Source organism: Colobus angolensis, unplaced genomic scaffold (assembly GCF_000951035.1).
Source record: "Colobus angolensis palliatus isolate OR3802 unplaced genomic scaffold, Cang.pa_1.0 Scaffold67, whole genome shotgun sequence".
In the NCBI taxonomy this organism is placed as follows: domain Eukaryota; kingdom Metazoa; phylum Chordata; class Mammalia; order Primates; family Cercopithecidae; genus Colobus; species Colobus angolensis.
Genome location: NW_012120376.1, coordinates 5,894,674 through 5,906,819, shown reverse-complemented (window position 1 = coordinate 5,906,819; position 12,146 = coordinate 5,894,674). Strand labels below are relative to the sequence as shown.

Here is a 12,146-nt window from a genome sequence, read left to right as displayed (position 1 = left end):
CCCTCCCCACGCCCCTGCCCAACCCCACCCCCATGTTGGGGAACAAAGCAATAAATTACAAGGCCCCCTTAGCCCCCTTAGCCCGCTCCTGCTACATCCCTTCTCCCTCCCAAGATAGTAGTGGGAGGGACCCAGACTCTTGGCTCCCCCCGGACTCTTTAGCTTCCACCCATGGGTGGGTGTAAGGGGACGTCCTGGTTTCCACTACTCACGGTCCCTTTCACGGAAAGGGTTGGGAACCCCCCACCCCCATGAGCAGCAGGGGTCCTGCCCCTCGCTGCCCTTGCCCCCTTCACTGGGCAGTGAGATGAGTATGGAAGGGGTAGGGTCTCCATATTGGCCCCAAGTCCCAGGGCTAGCCCTCCCACGTACTAAACCCTCCCTCTGGCGTGGCGTCGCCCCAGGAGCCAGCCTGGGTATGGGCTCCCGCCCTGGGATTGTTGAGTTCGGGCAGGACCGGGTCTTCTTCCCGCCCCTAGGGGGCACAAGCGGGCATGTCCAAGCGCCTAGGAGCCCGTACCGCGGGGAACGTCCCATTCCGCGAAACCCGAGCGGGTAGACCCAGAGCAATCCGAGTGTGGAAACAGTGGAGAGGGGGCGTGTTGAGCTGGGGTCTCCATGCCTCGTTGGGGAGAGGGAGGTGAGTTTGTGTCTTCTGGGAGGCGTGGGGGCTGTGCCCTCGTGGGGGTAGGAAGTGCTCCCGTGGGGCTGGGTGCGGATCGGAGAGGTGAGTGGGTGCGTCTGTCCAGCGGTCCGCGCGGTGTGGTCGTGCCCAGCCCGCGTGGGGGTGGGGGTGTCTCTCCCACTGGGCAACTATACCAGCGCAACCGGGGCGTCGGCGCGGCCCACGCTAGCGGCGCTGCTCCGGCGGCGGGGGCTCGGCGTGGCGGTGATGCTGGGCGTGGTGGCCGCGCTGGGCGTGGTGGCCGCGCTGCCGCCCTCACCCGGGCAACCGTGCTGGAGAAGGATGTCGGCGCACAGCTGGCTTCCAGCCTGGCGGGCGTAGAACAGCGCCGTGCGGCCCTGGGCGTCACGGGCCGCCACGTCCGCGCCGTACTGGAGGGCGGAAACGGCCGCGTGACCGCGCGTCCCCAGGGCGCCCACACCCGGCACCGCCTCCCCCACATGGTCAAGCCTACTTCCGGGGTCCCTCTGTGAAGATCGGGCTTTCCCGCGCCAGGCGTTTTCGGAGATGAGGCCTCAAAGACCCCCTTTCCTCCCCCCAGCTGACGTACCCACAGCAGCAGTTGCGTGATGACGACGTGGGCGAGCTCGGCAGCCACGTGGAGTGGGGAGCGGAGTTGTGGGTCCTCTACGCTGGTGTCGAGCGGCCCGTGTCGCGCATGGGCCAAAAGCAGAAGAACGGTAGCCACGTCCTGGGCCTGCACGGCGGCCCACAGCTGGCGGCCCAGCGGTTCCTCCGTGGTGCTCAGCGGCGCCAGGAACAGCAGCTGCTCGTACTTGGCGCGAATCCACGACTCGCGCTCCTCCCTGCAAGACCCGGGATCAACTGAAAAGGCTCTAGGGACCCCCAGCCAGGACCTCTGCCCCTACCCAAGGGACCGTCTTAGGCTCGCACACCATCAGCAACCCTCCCCCCGCTCTGTTCCCTCACCCTTACCGCGAAGAATCCCGCGTGGGCTTGGCACGGCCTCGCGTGTCGCTTTCCCACACGCGGTTGGCCGTGTCGTTGCCAATAGCCGTCAGCACCAGGGTCAGCTCCCGTGGCCAGTCGTCCAAATCCAGCGAGCGGACGCGGGACAGGTGAGTGCCCAGGTTGCGGTGGATGCCAGAACACTCGATGCAGATGAGGGCGCCCAGGTTCAAGCTGGCCCACGTGGGGTCTGCGGACAGAGCGTAGAGGTCGGCTTCCAGCCGGGCAGCACACACCCCGGCATTCACCGTCTCCAGTGAACCACACTCCCTAGCCCCTCCGCTGCCTCCTGGCACTCACTGGGGGCCCCGCAGTCCACGCAGATTGAATTCCCCTTGGCGTTCCGGATCGCCTGGATGGCCACGGCCTCGCTTTGGCTGTCTGTGCGCAGCTGCAGAGAGGGTTTGGGTTGGCACTGATTCTGCCTCCAAGCCCCACCCCCTTCTCCTCAGACACCTCTGCTCTCCTCCCACACGACTTCGGCCGTGTAGTTGCCAATGGCCGTCAGCTCCAGGGTCAGCTCCTGCGGTCAGTCCTCCACCCCACCTCAAACTCTTACCTTGACCTTGCTGCTCTCACAGCACTGTAGACTGGCTAGGATCTGACTCTCGATGGCCTGGACCCAGGCATCCCGCTCCTCAAAACTGGCTGCCTCAAAGTGCCACGTCTGACCCGTGCTGGACACGATCAGGAACTCAAAGTTTTCCTCTGAGTGGGGGATGGGATGGGGTCATTAAGGGACAGAGTTCAAGCAGGGGCTGCCTTCCCCAAGCCCGTCCTCCCTGATGTCCATCCCGAGCCCCTGGGAGTGGGGCAGTGGGGGTAGGGGAAGCAGAGGGTGGGGGGCAGCAGGAAGCCCGAGCACATGCAGGGGAAGGCGGGGGCACCCCCACCCTTCTGCACCCCAGCTGAGCGCCCCTCCCGGCTCCCCACTTGTTACCTGCTTTATAAATATTTCTTAAACTACCAAAGGATTTTAGTTTCCACATTTTGCGCTTGGCTGGTTTCCCGAAGCGAAGGAGATAGAGATAGAATGGAGAGCAGAACAGAGAAAGAGAGACCAAGAAAGGAGAAAAAGAGAGGTAGATGGAGAGATGGAGAGAGAGAGTGACAGAGTGCCAGAGACAAAGCAGGACAGACAGATGGGGAGAGAAAGCAGAACTAAAGTCAGTGGCCCCGGAGCAGAGTGGAGCAGAAGCCAAGAGCCATGAGAGTAGGCAGATCTGGAACCTGGGTCTGAGCACCCGGCAGAGAGCAGGGGCAGCAGGGATGGGTTATCAAGACCAGCGAGGAGCTGGGCCTCTGGGAGGAGAAGGGAGGGTCAGGATCTGAGTGAACACGGGGGAAGAGGGAAGAAGCTGGGGCGCAGGGCTGAGATGAGAGGGCCCTGGGGCTGGTGGCAGTGGGGGAGTGGGGAATCACTGAGGGACAAGAATGAGGATCACTATGGTCAAGGGCTGTTGGGGAGCACTTGGTAATAGAAAGTTATCCGGAGAAGACTGCGTGCGGTGGCTCACGCCTGTAATCCCCACCACCTGTAATCCCAGGACTTTGGGAGGCTGAGGCGGGCGGATCACGAGGTCAGGAGATCGAGACCATCCTGGCTAACACAGTGAAACCCCATTTCTACTAAAAAATACAAAAAAATCAGCCAGGCGTGGTGGCGAGCACCTGTAGTCCCAGCTACTTGGAAGGCTGAGGCAGGGAAATGGCGTGAACCCCTGAGACGGAGATTGCAGTGAACCAAGATCACGCCACTGTACTCCAGCCTGGGTGACAGAGCGAGACTCCGTCTCAGAAAAAAAAAAAAAAAGAAAGAAAGAAAGTAAGTTATCGGGAGAAGGGACTGGGTGGTCACAGAATCCAGGATTTGGGAAATCAGTGGGAGATGCAGAGATCAGGGGCTGAGTCACTGCGGATGGGTGGGGGGCTTCTGGGTGCGGGGGCTAGGGTGGTAAGTGGAGTTGAGGGAAGGAAGAGGAAGTAGAACATCCTTAGGAGAGGGAGCAGGAGCTATAGACATGGACGTCATTGAGAATAGGGGCTGGGGAAAGGAATTGGCTGGGGAACAAGGCAAGAAGGACGGGGCTGGGGGATGTCCACCCACTCTTTCACTAAGTTGTGTGCAGTGGTAATGGTCGTCAAGCACTCAGCTCAGGCACTTCCTCCTGCTGCAGGAGTTAGCCCGGGGAGCTGATGTTGGGGATGAGGGTTCTGGGTGGGAGTGGGAGTGCCTGCCAGAGCCTCACCTTCAGCCTGCCCAGTCGAGCCTTCAGTCTTGGATGGTGTTGTCAATTTTTTCCTCCTCTGTTTCTTCACCATGGGAGAAGGAGGGGGTTCTCGGCTCAGGGGGCTCAGGTCTCCAGATGGGGTACAGTCTTAGGGAGGAAGACACAGCTGCCTCAATAGCCCCCTCCACATATTTCCTGATTTCTTGATAGCCTGTCTCATTCCCTGAACTGCTTTGGCATTTTAGGGCACCCCTCCTCAACTGTCCCTCTCCAGGAGTTCCCCCTTGATCATTCCTGGGGAGGCAGGCAGATGAGAGGTTTAGAGTCAGACCTGCACTCAGATCCTGGTTCTACCACTTACTTACTGGCTTTAAGACCTTGAGCAAGGCACTTAATCTTCTGAGCCTCAGTTTCTTTATCTCTGAAATAAGAATAATAGTCTTGACCTGACAAAACTGTTGTGAGGATCATCTGTTTACAATGTGTCATTTGCATACTATATATATATATTTTTTCAAACATGTCAAACATGACTGACTACGTACTAGACAATATTCTCAGTTTGTTTAAACCTCAAAGCAACCCTCTGAGGTAGAAACTATTATTTCCATGTTACAGATGAGGAAACTGAGGCATGGAGAGGTCAAGTAACTTGCCCATGTGGCAAGCCAGGATTCAAGCTCAGGCAGCTGACGTTAGAGTCCACTTGTCTTAACCATTATGATAGACATGGTATGACTGAGCTTGGTGTTCATGTGTGGGGCTCCATGTGTTCACTCATGCATTTATTCCAACCTCCAAGCCTTCACCCCAAATTCATTTCCCGCACCCACCCTATTTGGGTGTAGAAGACAGCGGATGGAATTTCATCCCCACTGACCTGTGCTGAGGGCTCGGGCCAAATTCCGGTCTGGCTTCAGCAGGTGCTTGGATGTCTGATCTGGTGGTGGCTGCAGGGAACTAGGGCTGGGGCTGGGGCTTGGCATGGGAGTAGTGACTTCTGTCAGAAAAAGAAGATGAAACCTCAGTGAGCCTCTCTTTCTTCTGGCCCCATTCCTTACATGGTCCCTCTTTATCACCCAGCTTCCTACTCGCCCAGTGACAGCCCCCACTTCCCTCTTACTCCTCCTTTTCCCCAGCCCTGGCGTCTCTCCTGCTCCTATGTCATAAGCCCTACTCACCGGGGCCTTCGCCCATCTGGACAGTGCTCATGTCCTTGACGAGTCCGTTGATGCTGGCTGAGGGGCCAAACGCAGAGATGGCCCTCGGGGGCCGCTTGCCCGGGACTTTGACTGTTGTTCGCAGCAAGTCCATCTCCTTGCCGTGAGTACTGTGGATGTAATCCTGGAGGGGTACAGGGCCGAGAGTGTAGGGAAGGTTGGGGTCCTTGGTATGCTGGAAAGCGGTTAATATGTTACAGAATAGAGAGGGACTGGAGAGGGGGCCTTGGGGGCCAAATGGGTTGTGATGAACATCTAGGGGACGGGCCCATCAGACTTGATCCAGCATTGTCTCCTCCAGGAAGCATTTCCTTCCTGGGTGCTCTCCCACTAGACTACAAGTTCCTGGGGCAATGCATTTACCTTTACATTCCTGGCATGGGCACATGGCAGACTCTTAACACATGCCTGCTAAACTTAAGTGAACAGGACTAGCACTTCCTAGAAATGATGTTAGTGCTTTGTCAGAGGCACAGACAGTTAGAGCTTGAGGGAAATCCAAAGCTGGCCAGTGTGGCCCAGTTTCTGCCACTCACGTTAATGCTGGGGTGGTAGAGTAGAAAGCCATTACTGGACAGGGTTACATATTTCTTCTTCCATTCTTTGTTCAAGGAATTGCCACTTCGTTTTAGTAGGAAGCTCTGGAGAAAGTGAAAAGACACATGGGGGGAAAAAAGCCAACTAAGACCAGCTGCCCCTAGCCTGCCCCAGCCCCTGGACCACTCACCTGTTTGATGGGGATGGCTCGTCCACTCCCTGTTGTCTCTCCCCGACTATCCAAGCTCCGTTTCTCAGAGTCACTACCCCGACGATTCTGGAATGGTTATTGGAATCAGTTTAAGGAGGGGAGGGATAGAGGGATACACTGATGTGAGGATAAGGAAGACAGATGAAGAAGGGCCCAACAGAGGAGTCTAGGGACTAGGGAAGATGGGCAGGTCATGGGGGACAGGAGGATGGGGGTCAGCATGTCCATGTCCAATACCGCAAAAAGGCTGGTCCTACGCTTGGCTGCCCGGTGCAGGGACCCTGGGGTGCTCAATCCAGCCACTGCAGCTGCCTCGGCTCGGAGCTCCCGGTGACCAACATTCGGTGAGGATGGGAGAGAAGAAGAGTAGTCGCTAGTGTGGCCCCCGTTACTAGCCTGGGAGCATATGGAAGAGTCAGCAGAGCTGAGATTCCCCCTACCCTACCAAGCTACACTCATATCTAGTTATGGGGAATTTGAGACATTCCTTGATCACCTCACCATTTATTTATATTGTCATTAATAATTTTTTAAATCCTCACTAACATTGTGACAGTGCTTTAAATGTTGCAAAGGTTGAATCACAAGTATTATGTCATACAATCTTCCTGATAGCCTTGGGAGGTTAGGTGAGTTGCTTAAGGACACTGCAAATGATGTCTCAAATCTGGTTGACTTCCAGTCCAATGCACTTTCTGCCAATAGTTTCACTGCCATTTCCATCTGTTTCCCCACTCCCTGAACCTCCTTGGGTACTCTGTACCTGTCCTAGGATCCCCAGCCCTTCTGCATCTTACCAGCCCCTCTGCAGACTCTGAAACCCCAACTCACCTGGCCAGCTACCGGAGTGGATGCAGCTGAGTGGCTTGGGGAGCTGGGCAGGGACTTGCAGGCAGCCAGAAGCTGTTGCTGCTTGCGCAAGGTCACCACCTTCTGGGCCACTGAGGGGAGTTGAGGGAAGGAGGTGTGAGCAGGCCAGATGTCCAAGACCACCCTTCCATGCCCAGCTTTGATAAATCCCCAGTAGACAACACAGGACCCAACTTCCTTGTCACTGCAGCCTCCATGCCACCTGTGGCCTTGGCAGCTCCTCCAGCCCAGAAAGACCTTGTGACTATTAAGCAAAACTCTGGCCTCCCCGATCTCTCCTCCTTCCCACAAAGGCTAATTTCCTCTCAGTCACAGAGAGAGGCCTGGATGCCAGGCCCCTTGCTCTGGCTTCCCACATATACTGGAGATCACCACACTCACCCTCCTGGAAGACCCGATCCACATTAAGCCCATAGGTTGCACAGGTCTCATAGTAGCTGCAGCGTTTCATGTCCGCACACAGAGCTCTGGCACGAGCATCTCCCACCACCCGAGGGGAGGAAGCACTGATCCTGTCTGATGGGATAGGAAAGGGACAGGATTGAAGAAGGAGCCCCGCCTTGTTCGATTTTTCACGATTCCCTTATCCCTGTGCTGGGCCCTCAGGCTGGGCCCACTGGGGATAGGGTGTGAGAGATCATCTTTTCTGTGACCAGGTGGAATGAGAGTACATAAGCCCTTTCTGAGTACTGGGCCCAGTTCACACACCTAGCTGTGTATGAATAGGATGGGTGAGCTGTGTGTGTGTGTGTGTGGGGGGGGTCCTCAAAGAATACTGAGTGGTGCTTCCTGACAAGGTCTACATAGCTGAGACCCAGGTGCGAGCAATAATCACCCTGCCCTGCAAATCCATCGAAATCTGAACTGGTGGGAGGACACCAGCTTGTGAACTAGGAAAAGGTTGGGTACCCATGGGTCATGGCTGGACTGCCCACTCTGCAGCAAGAAACCAGGAGGCAAGCAACAGGTGGAGGCAGGCACCAGCAGAACAGGCATCCAGACCAAGTCCCACCAGCTCGACACAAGGGAGTGCTGGAAAAGCATTTCCTGGCCCTGGCAGAGTCTGGGAGCCTCTGAGTCACTTCTTTGAGAATTAAAAGGTTTTCTGCTCTCTTCTTTTCATCATTTCCTTTGTGTTTTCGCTTTGTTTTTGGATAAGTTCCTTTAAAAGGTGCCAGTCTGACCTAGCTGTTGCAAAAAGGAAGATGGAAAAGGTTTCCCATCCACACTAGGACTTGAGATTTTCTGTGTCTTGTGATGGTGGCACCGGGAAATGGCAATGTCAGAACACAAGGTAGGTGACATTTCAGGAGAGGCAAGGAGATGGCTACTATAGCTGCCCTTTCTTCCCTGGAGATCCCCTTTTCTCTGCTCAGACCTTAGGAAGTTATTGTTTGGTTTCATGACTCCCTTATTTGGAGACCAGACTCCCTCCAGAAGAGTACTGTAATCCAAGTGGCCGTTTCCACACCTTACCAAGTTCTCACCCATGTTGAGCAATATCCCAGTAGCCTCCTCAGGGCCTCCCTTGAAAGCAGTGCTTTCCTAACCCCTCCTTACCTTGTGTCCCCACCAGTGCCAAGGCCAGGCCTCCTCGTCCCTCCCCACGAAGGGAACTCAGCTGCCCATGGAGACAGCTCACAGCCTGGAAACTGTTCTCATCCTCCAGGCTGAAGACGAAGATCACAGCATCTGCCCAGCCTGAGAACTTGCGGGGAGTGAGGGAGCAAATGGAAAGTCAGGCAGGTCTACTCCTCTGGACCCAATCCAGATGGAGACCTGGGAAACCAGAGCCCTCTCCCTTGGCCAGTGCTGACCCCAGCCAGCCTGTCCCCCACCACCTCCACCCTCACCTTGGCATCAGGTGCCCCAGCTTCCTCTCGGATTAGCACCAGATGTGTCTGCCCATCCACCAACATCTCTTTCTTGTACTGCTCACCTGTACAGAAGAGTTGGAAAGGGTAATAGGTCAGAGGTGACAGGTCACCAAACCTCCCCATGCTCCCAGTGCTTTTGCTATTATGGCCTCATCCTTCCCCCGCCCCGGTCTCCATACCTACCTAATCATTGATCTCACTCCTGGATCCCTAACCCCAATTGTTAGCTTACTATGGCTCTTGAGAACTCACTCTCTGTCTTCTCCAGCACCTGGTATGAACCGGTCAGGAATCGGTGGATGAGCGATGACTTCCCACTCCTGGCGTCGCCCAGCACACCCTGAGGGCAAGGATGTGGAGCAGAAATTGTGGGATGTAAGAGAAGGCAGGATGCGTGGGTCTGGACACTCCAGAAAACCCAGAGAGATAAATCATCCAAGCAGGCCCTACAGCGCCTGGATGACAGTCATTCCAGAAAGAGCAGCTGGGAAGATCAGAGCAGCTGGGGGGATCGGAGCAGCTGGGAGGATCAGAGCAGCTGGAGGGATCCGAGCATTTGAGAGGATCAGAGCAGCTGGGGGGATCGGAGCAGTTGGGAGTATCAGAGCAGCTGGGGGGATCGGAGTAGTTGGGAGGATCAGGGCATGAGTGTGGTAAGAAATGATCCCAAGCTCAAAGTGGAGCACAAGCTGAAGAATGTTAGCAATTCAGTACGTTTTTTCGTGTGTGTTGGGTTGTTTAGAAAACAAACTAGACGTGTGTGTGTGTGTGTGTCTGTGTGTGTGTGTTTGTAGCATGTCACAGCTCTAGGCAGTAGTTGGAAAACTTTACCCAATTCTAGGCAACACAACATGAAGGCCAAAGGGCAGATGCCAGAAGTGAGAAGCCTGGAGGAGGACCATGAACAAACAGGAAAAAGGGGATGGCTGCGTAAAGACTAGAGAGGGAAAATCTTGTGAGGAAGATGTAGCAAATTCCCAGGTTGGTGCTATGAAGGTAGACTCTCAGAAGAACTGGAAAACGATTCCCTATTCTCAGAGAGAGAGAGAGAAAAGGAGAGGTGAAGGGAGAGAGCTGAGAGTGCAGTGGGTGGGAGGTCAGCCTTCCCTATAGGCAAGGGACTGGGATACCTACCAGGCGCAGTTCAGGAATGGAGCGGCTCAAAGTCCATTCCTGGCTATTGATCACAGCCTCTGTAATGGGAGAAGGGCAGTAAGAGGGGAGGCTCCTGGCTCAGGAGGACCCCCAACACTGAGCCACCCCTCCTCCCTCTGCAGCTTTCCAAACCCCCTGAACCCTGCCTGCACTGGAGAGGTGTGTGGTACAGACAGGTTTGAGGGTGGTCCCCAGGCCTCCCATCCCAGCCGCTCTCCCCCAGCTGTTGCTGCCGCTCAGTGGTTGCTTAGCAACGGAGCTAGCAAGACAAAAATACTTCAGTTGGCATCTCCCTTAAAGCACATCCCCAAACGCGGGTCCCGGCCCCAGACAGGGAGACCAGGGCTCTGACAGTGGCAGGTTCTTCCCTCTGGAAAAAGAATAGAAGAGGAGCTCCTCCCTAACCCACTGGTTCCGAGGGCAGACCCTGAGAGGAGGTGCTGAAACATAGAAGAGAGTGTGTCTTCCCCAACCTCCATTCCACAGAACAGAAACTGAGGTGAGGGGTTTCCCTCCCCTTCTTCAAGGTCAAACGGCACGGTGGCCCTGTACCCCTCCCCACAACCCAAGGGAAAGGGCTAGGATTTTCCTATGCCTCCATCTCCCACACCCTCCCCACAAACGCCCTCCAAAAGAACTGTGGGGAAGGGCTCCATCGCCTGGCCAAGAGAAGCCACAGGCCTGGGGGAAAGGATGCTCCTTCCGCCCGCCGGGTCCAGCCCCCGCGCCTGACACCGGCCGGACGTTCCCGGGGCGCCGCAGCTGCGGCGGGAACTCTGGGATCCGGAGCCATCTGCTCCCACCCGCTCTGGAGCCAAACCCCAGGGGCCGCCTCCGCTCCCGGACCCGCCTCCTCTCCCGGGAGTGTGAGCCGAACCAAGAGTCTCCTGCTTATCTCCTCCAGTAAGAAAATAGTAATAATAATAGACACCCTGCCCCCGTAAAAAACACTACCTTCCCCGTACCGCCTCCCAAGTCTCCCAGGGTACGGATTGCCTTTGCAGCAGTTCCGCTCCCACTGACTCACTCCGGGGTCAGCCCCGGGTGGGTTTCAGTGCGGCTCTGGGGAGGGGGCTGGCAATGGGGGAAGTGAGGCTTCCTATCCCCCCCCACCTCACATTTAAATATTATGCACGTTCCAGCCCCCGCACACTCGCGTACCGCTCAATCTACCTTCACCGCACGGAAAACATCACTAGCCTGCTCTCAGTCCAGGGGACGACTGGTCCCTGGCTAGAAGCTGCCTGCAAGGTCACTGTCATGCCACCTGCCCCAAGTGCTCAGGGGAAACTGAGGCTTCCTCATCCCCTTCATCTTCAACGTCCTTCTAATTACGGCAAATCCCCGTTTCCATGCTCCCAGAGTTCAGCTGAGGCTGGAAGTGGGGTCCTGGGCTTCTCTGGGAGCAATTTTCTAGTCGCTCTGACCAAGGGCATTATTTTCCCAGAAAGCTCTGAGGCTCTCTTAGTCCCTCTGAAATCAAGTCATTTCTCATGTCGCACAATGTAGCTACTCACCCCGCTTCAGGACTCCTATTCTTTGCCCCAATCCTTGGCAGAGGAGTGAGCTTGGTTCATCCGCCCACCCCAGAGAAAAGCTTCCCTAGTCTCCTGCACCTCGCTCCTCCACCCCAAGCTGAGCATTCCAGGTACCCTTCCCTTCGTGTTCTCCAGCCCTGACTCAACTCACTAGGGGAAGCGCGGAGCTCGGCGCCCAGCAGCTCCCTGGACCCGCTGCCAGAAGACAGGCTGGGGGGTCCGGGAAGGGGCCCGGAGCCAGGAGGCCCTCCTGTGCTCTTGGTGAAGATGCCGCTGATAAACTTGAGCATCTTGCGATCACGAGTGGACGCTCGGCCCCCCTCCCGGCCCCGTTTCAGCCCTGGAGCTGGAGGCTCCAGAGTGATTGGAGGTGCAGGCCCAGGGGGCTGCGCGGAAGCGGCGGTGACAGCAGCGGCTGGAGTCGGAGTTGGTGGCAGGGTTAGCGGAGGAGGAGAACCGGCAGGCTGTCCCGGATGCAAGTCACTGTTGTCCAAGGTCTTACTCTTGCCTTTCCGAGGAGACAACTTCCCTCGGGCTCCGGCCCCAGCCCCAACCCCACCAGAGGTCGCAGCTGTAGCGCCCCCTCCCTCGGCGGCGGCGGCGGTGGCGGCGGCAGAGGCAGAAGCTCCAGTCCCTGCGCTGCTCTTTGACCCCTTGACCCTGGGCTTGCCCTCGCTTTCGGGCCATGACAGGCGGCTACCCGCGCCCTTGCCCCCGCCGGCTTTGGCTCCACTCGTGGTCACGGTTTTGCAAGGCTTGGGAGCCGGCGGAGGAGGCGCCACCTTGAGCCTCCGGCTGCCGGTGCCAGGGTGCGGAGACAGGCGGCTACCCGCGCCCTTGCCCCCGCCGGCTT

The 12,146-nt window shown here is 56.9% G+C and overlaps 1 protein-coding gene across 2 annotated transcripts in view; it reads right to left on the bottom strand.

Annotated features, from left to right (window-relative positions):
* Positions 1 to 331: 331 nt before the first annotated feature.
* The window catches only part of AGAP2 (ArfGAP with GTPase domain, ankyrin repeat and PH domain 2), a 16,544-nt gene continuing 4,729 nt past the window's right edge, over positions 332 to 12,146 (bottom strand). Inside the window, exons 1-19 of one of the 2 annotated variants that reach the window (XM_011925990.1) lie at positions 11,445 to 11,886; positions 9,735 to 9,793; positions 8,853 to 8,940; positions 8,577 to 8,662; positions 8,284 to 8,431; positions 7,105 to 7,239; positions 6,685 to 6,794; positions 6,091 to 6,249; positions 5,833 to 5,919; positions 5,642 to 5,746; positions 5,067 to 5,229; positions 4,766 to 4,882; positions 3,904 to 4,032; positions 2,595 to 2,654; positions 2,214 to 2,362; positions 1,955 to 2,045; positions 1,622 to 1,844; positions 1,236 to 1,491; positions 332 to 1,056 (exon numbers count right to left, since the gene is read on the bottom strand). In XM_011925990.1, coding sequence (XP_011781380.1) covers positions 814 to 1,056; positions 1,236 to 1,491; positions 1,622 to 1,844; positions 1,955 to 2,045; positions 2,214 to 2,362; positions 2,595 to 2,654; positions 3,904 to 4,032; positions 4,766 to 4,882; positions 5,067 to 5,229; positions 5,642 to 5,746; positions 5,833 to 5,919; positions 6,091 to 6,249; positions 6,685 to 6,794; positions 7,105 to 7,239; positions 8,284 to 8,431; positions 8,577 to 8,662; positions 8,853 to 8,940; positions 9,735 to 9,793; positions 11,445 to 11,583 — 2,547 coding nt within the window. In that variant the 5' untranslated portion in view covers positions 11,584 to 11,886 and the 3' untranslated portion in view covers positions 332 to 813. Of the gene's footprint in view, positions 1,057 to 1,235; positions 1,492 to 1,621; positions 1,845 to 1,954; positions 2,046 to 2,213; positions 2,363 to 2,594; positions 2,655 to 3,903; positions 4,033 to 4,765; positions 4,886 to 5,066; positions 5,230 to 5,641; positions 5,747 to 5,832; positions 5,920 to 6,090; positions 6,250 to 6,684; positions 6,795 to 7,104; positions 7,240 to 8,283; positions 8,432 to 8,576; positions 8,663 to 8,852; positions 8,941 to 9,734; positions 9,794 to 11,444; positions 11,887 to 12,146 lie in introns of those variants that run through there. The other variant, XM_011925991.1, reaches the window with a different exon arrangement.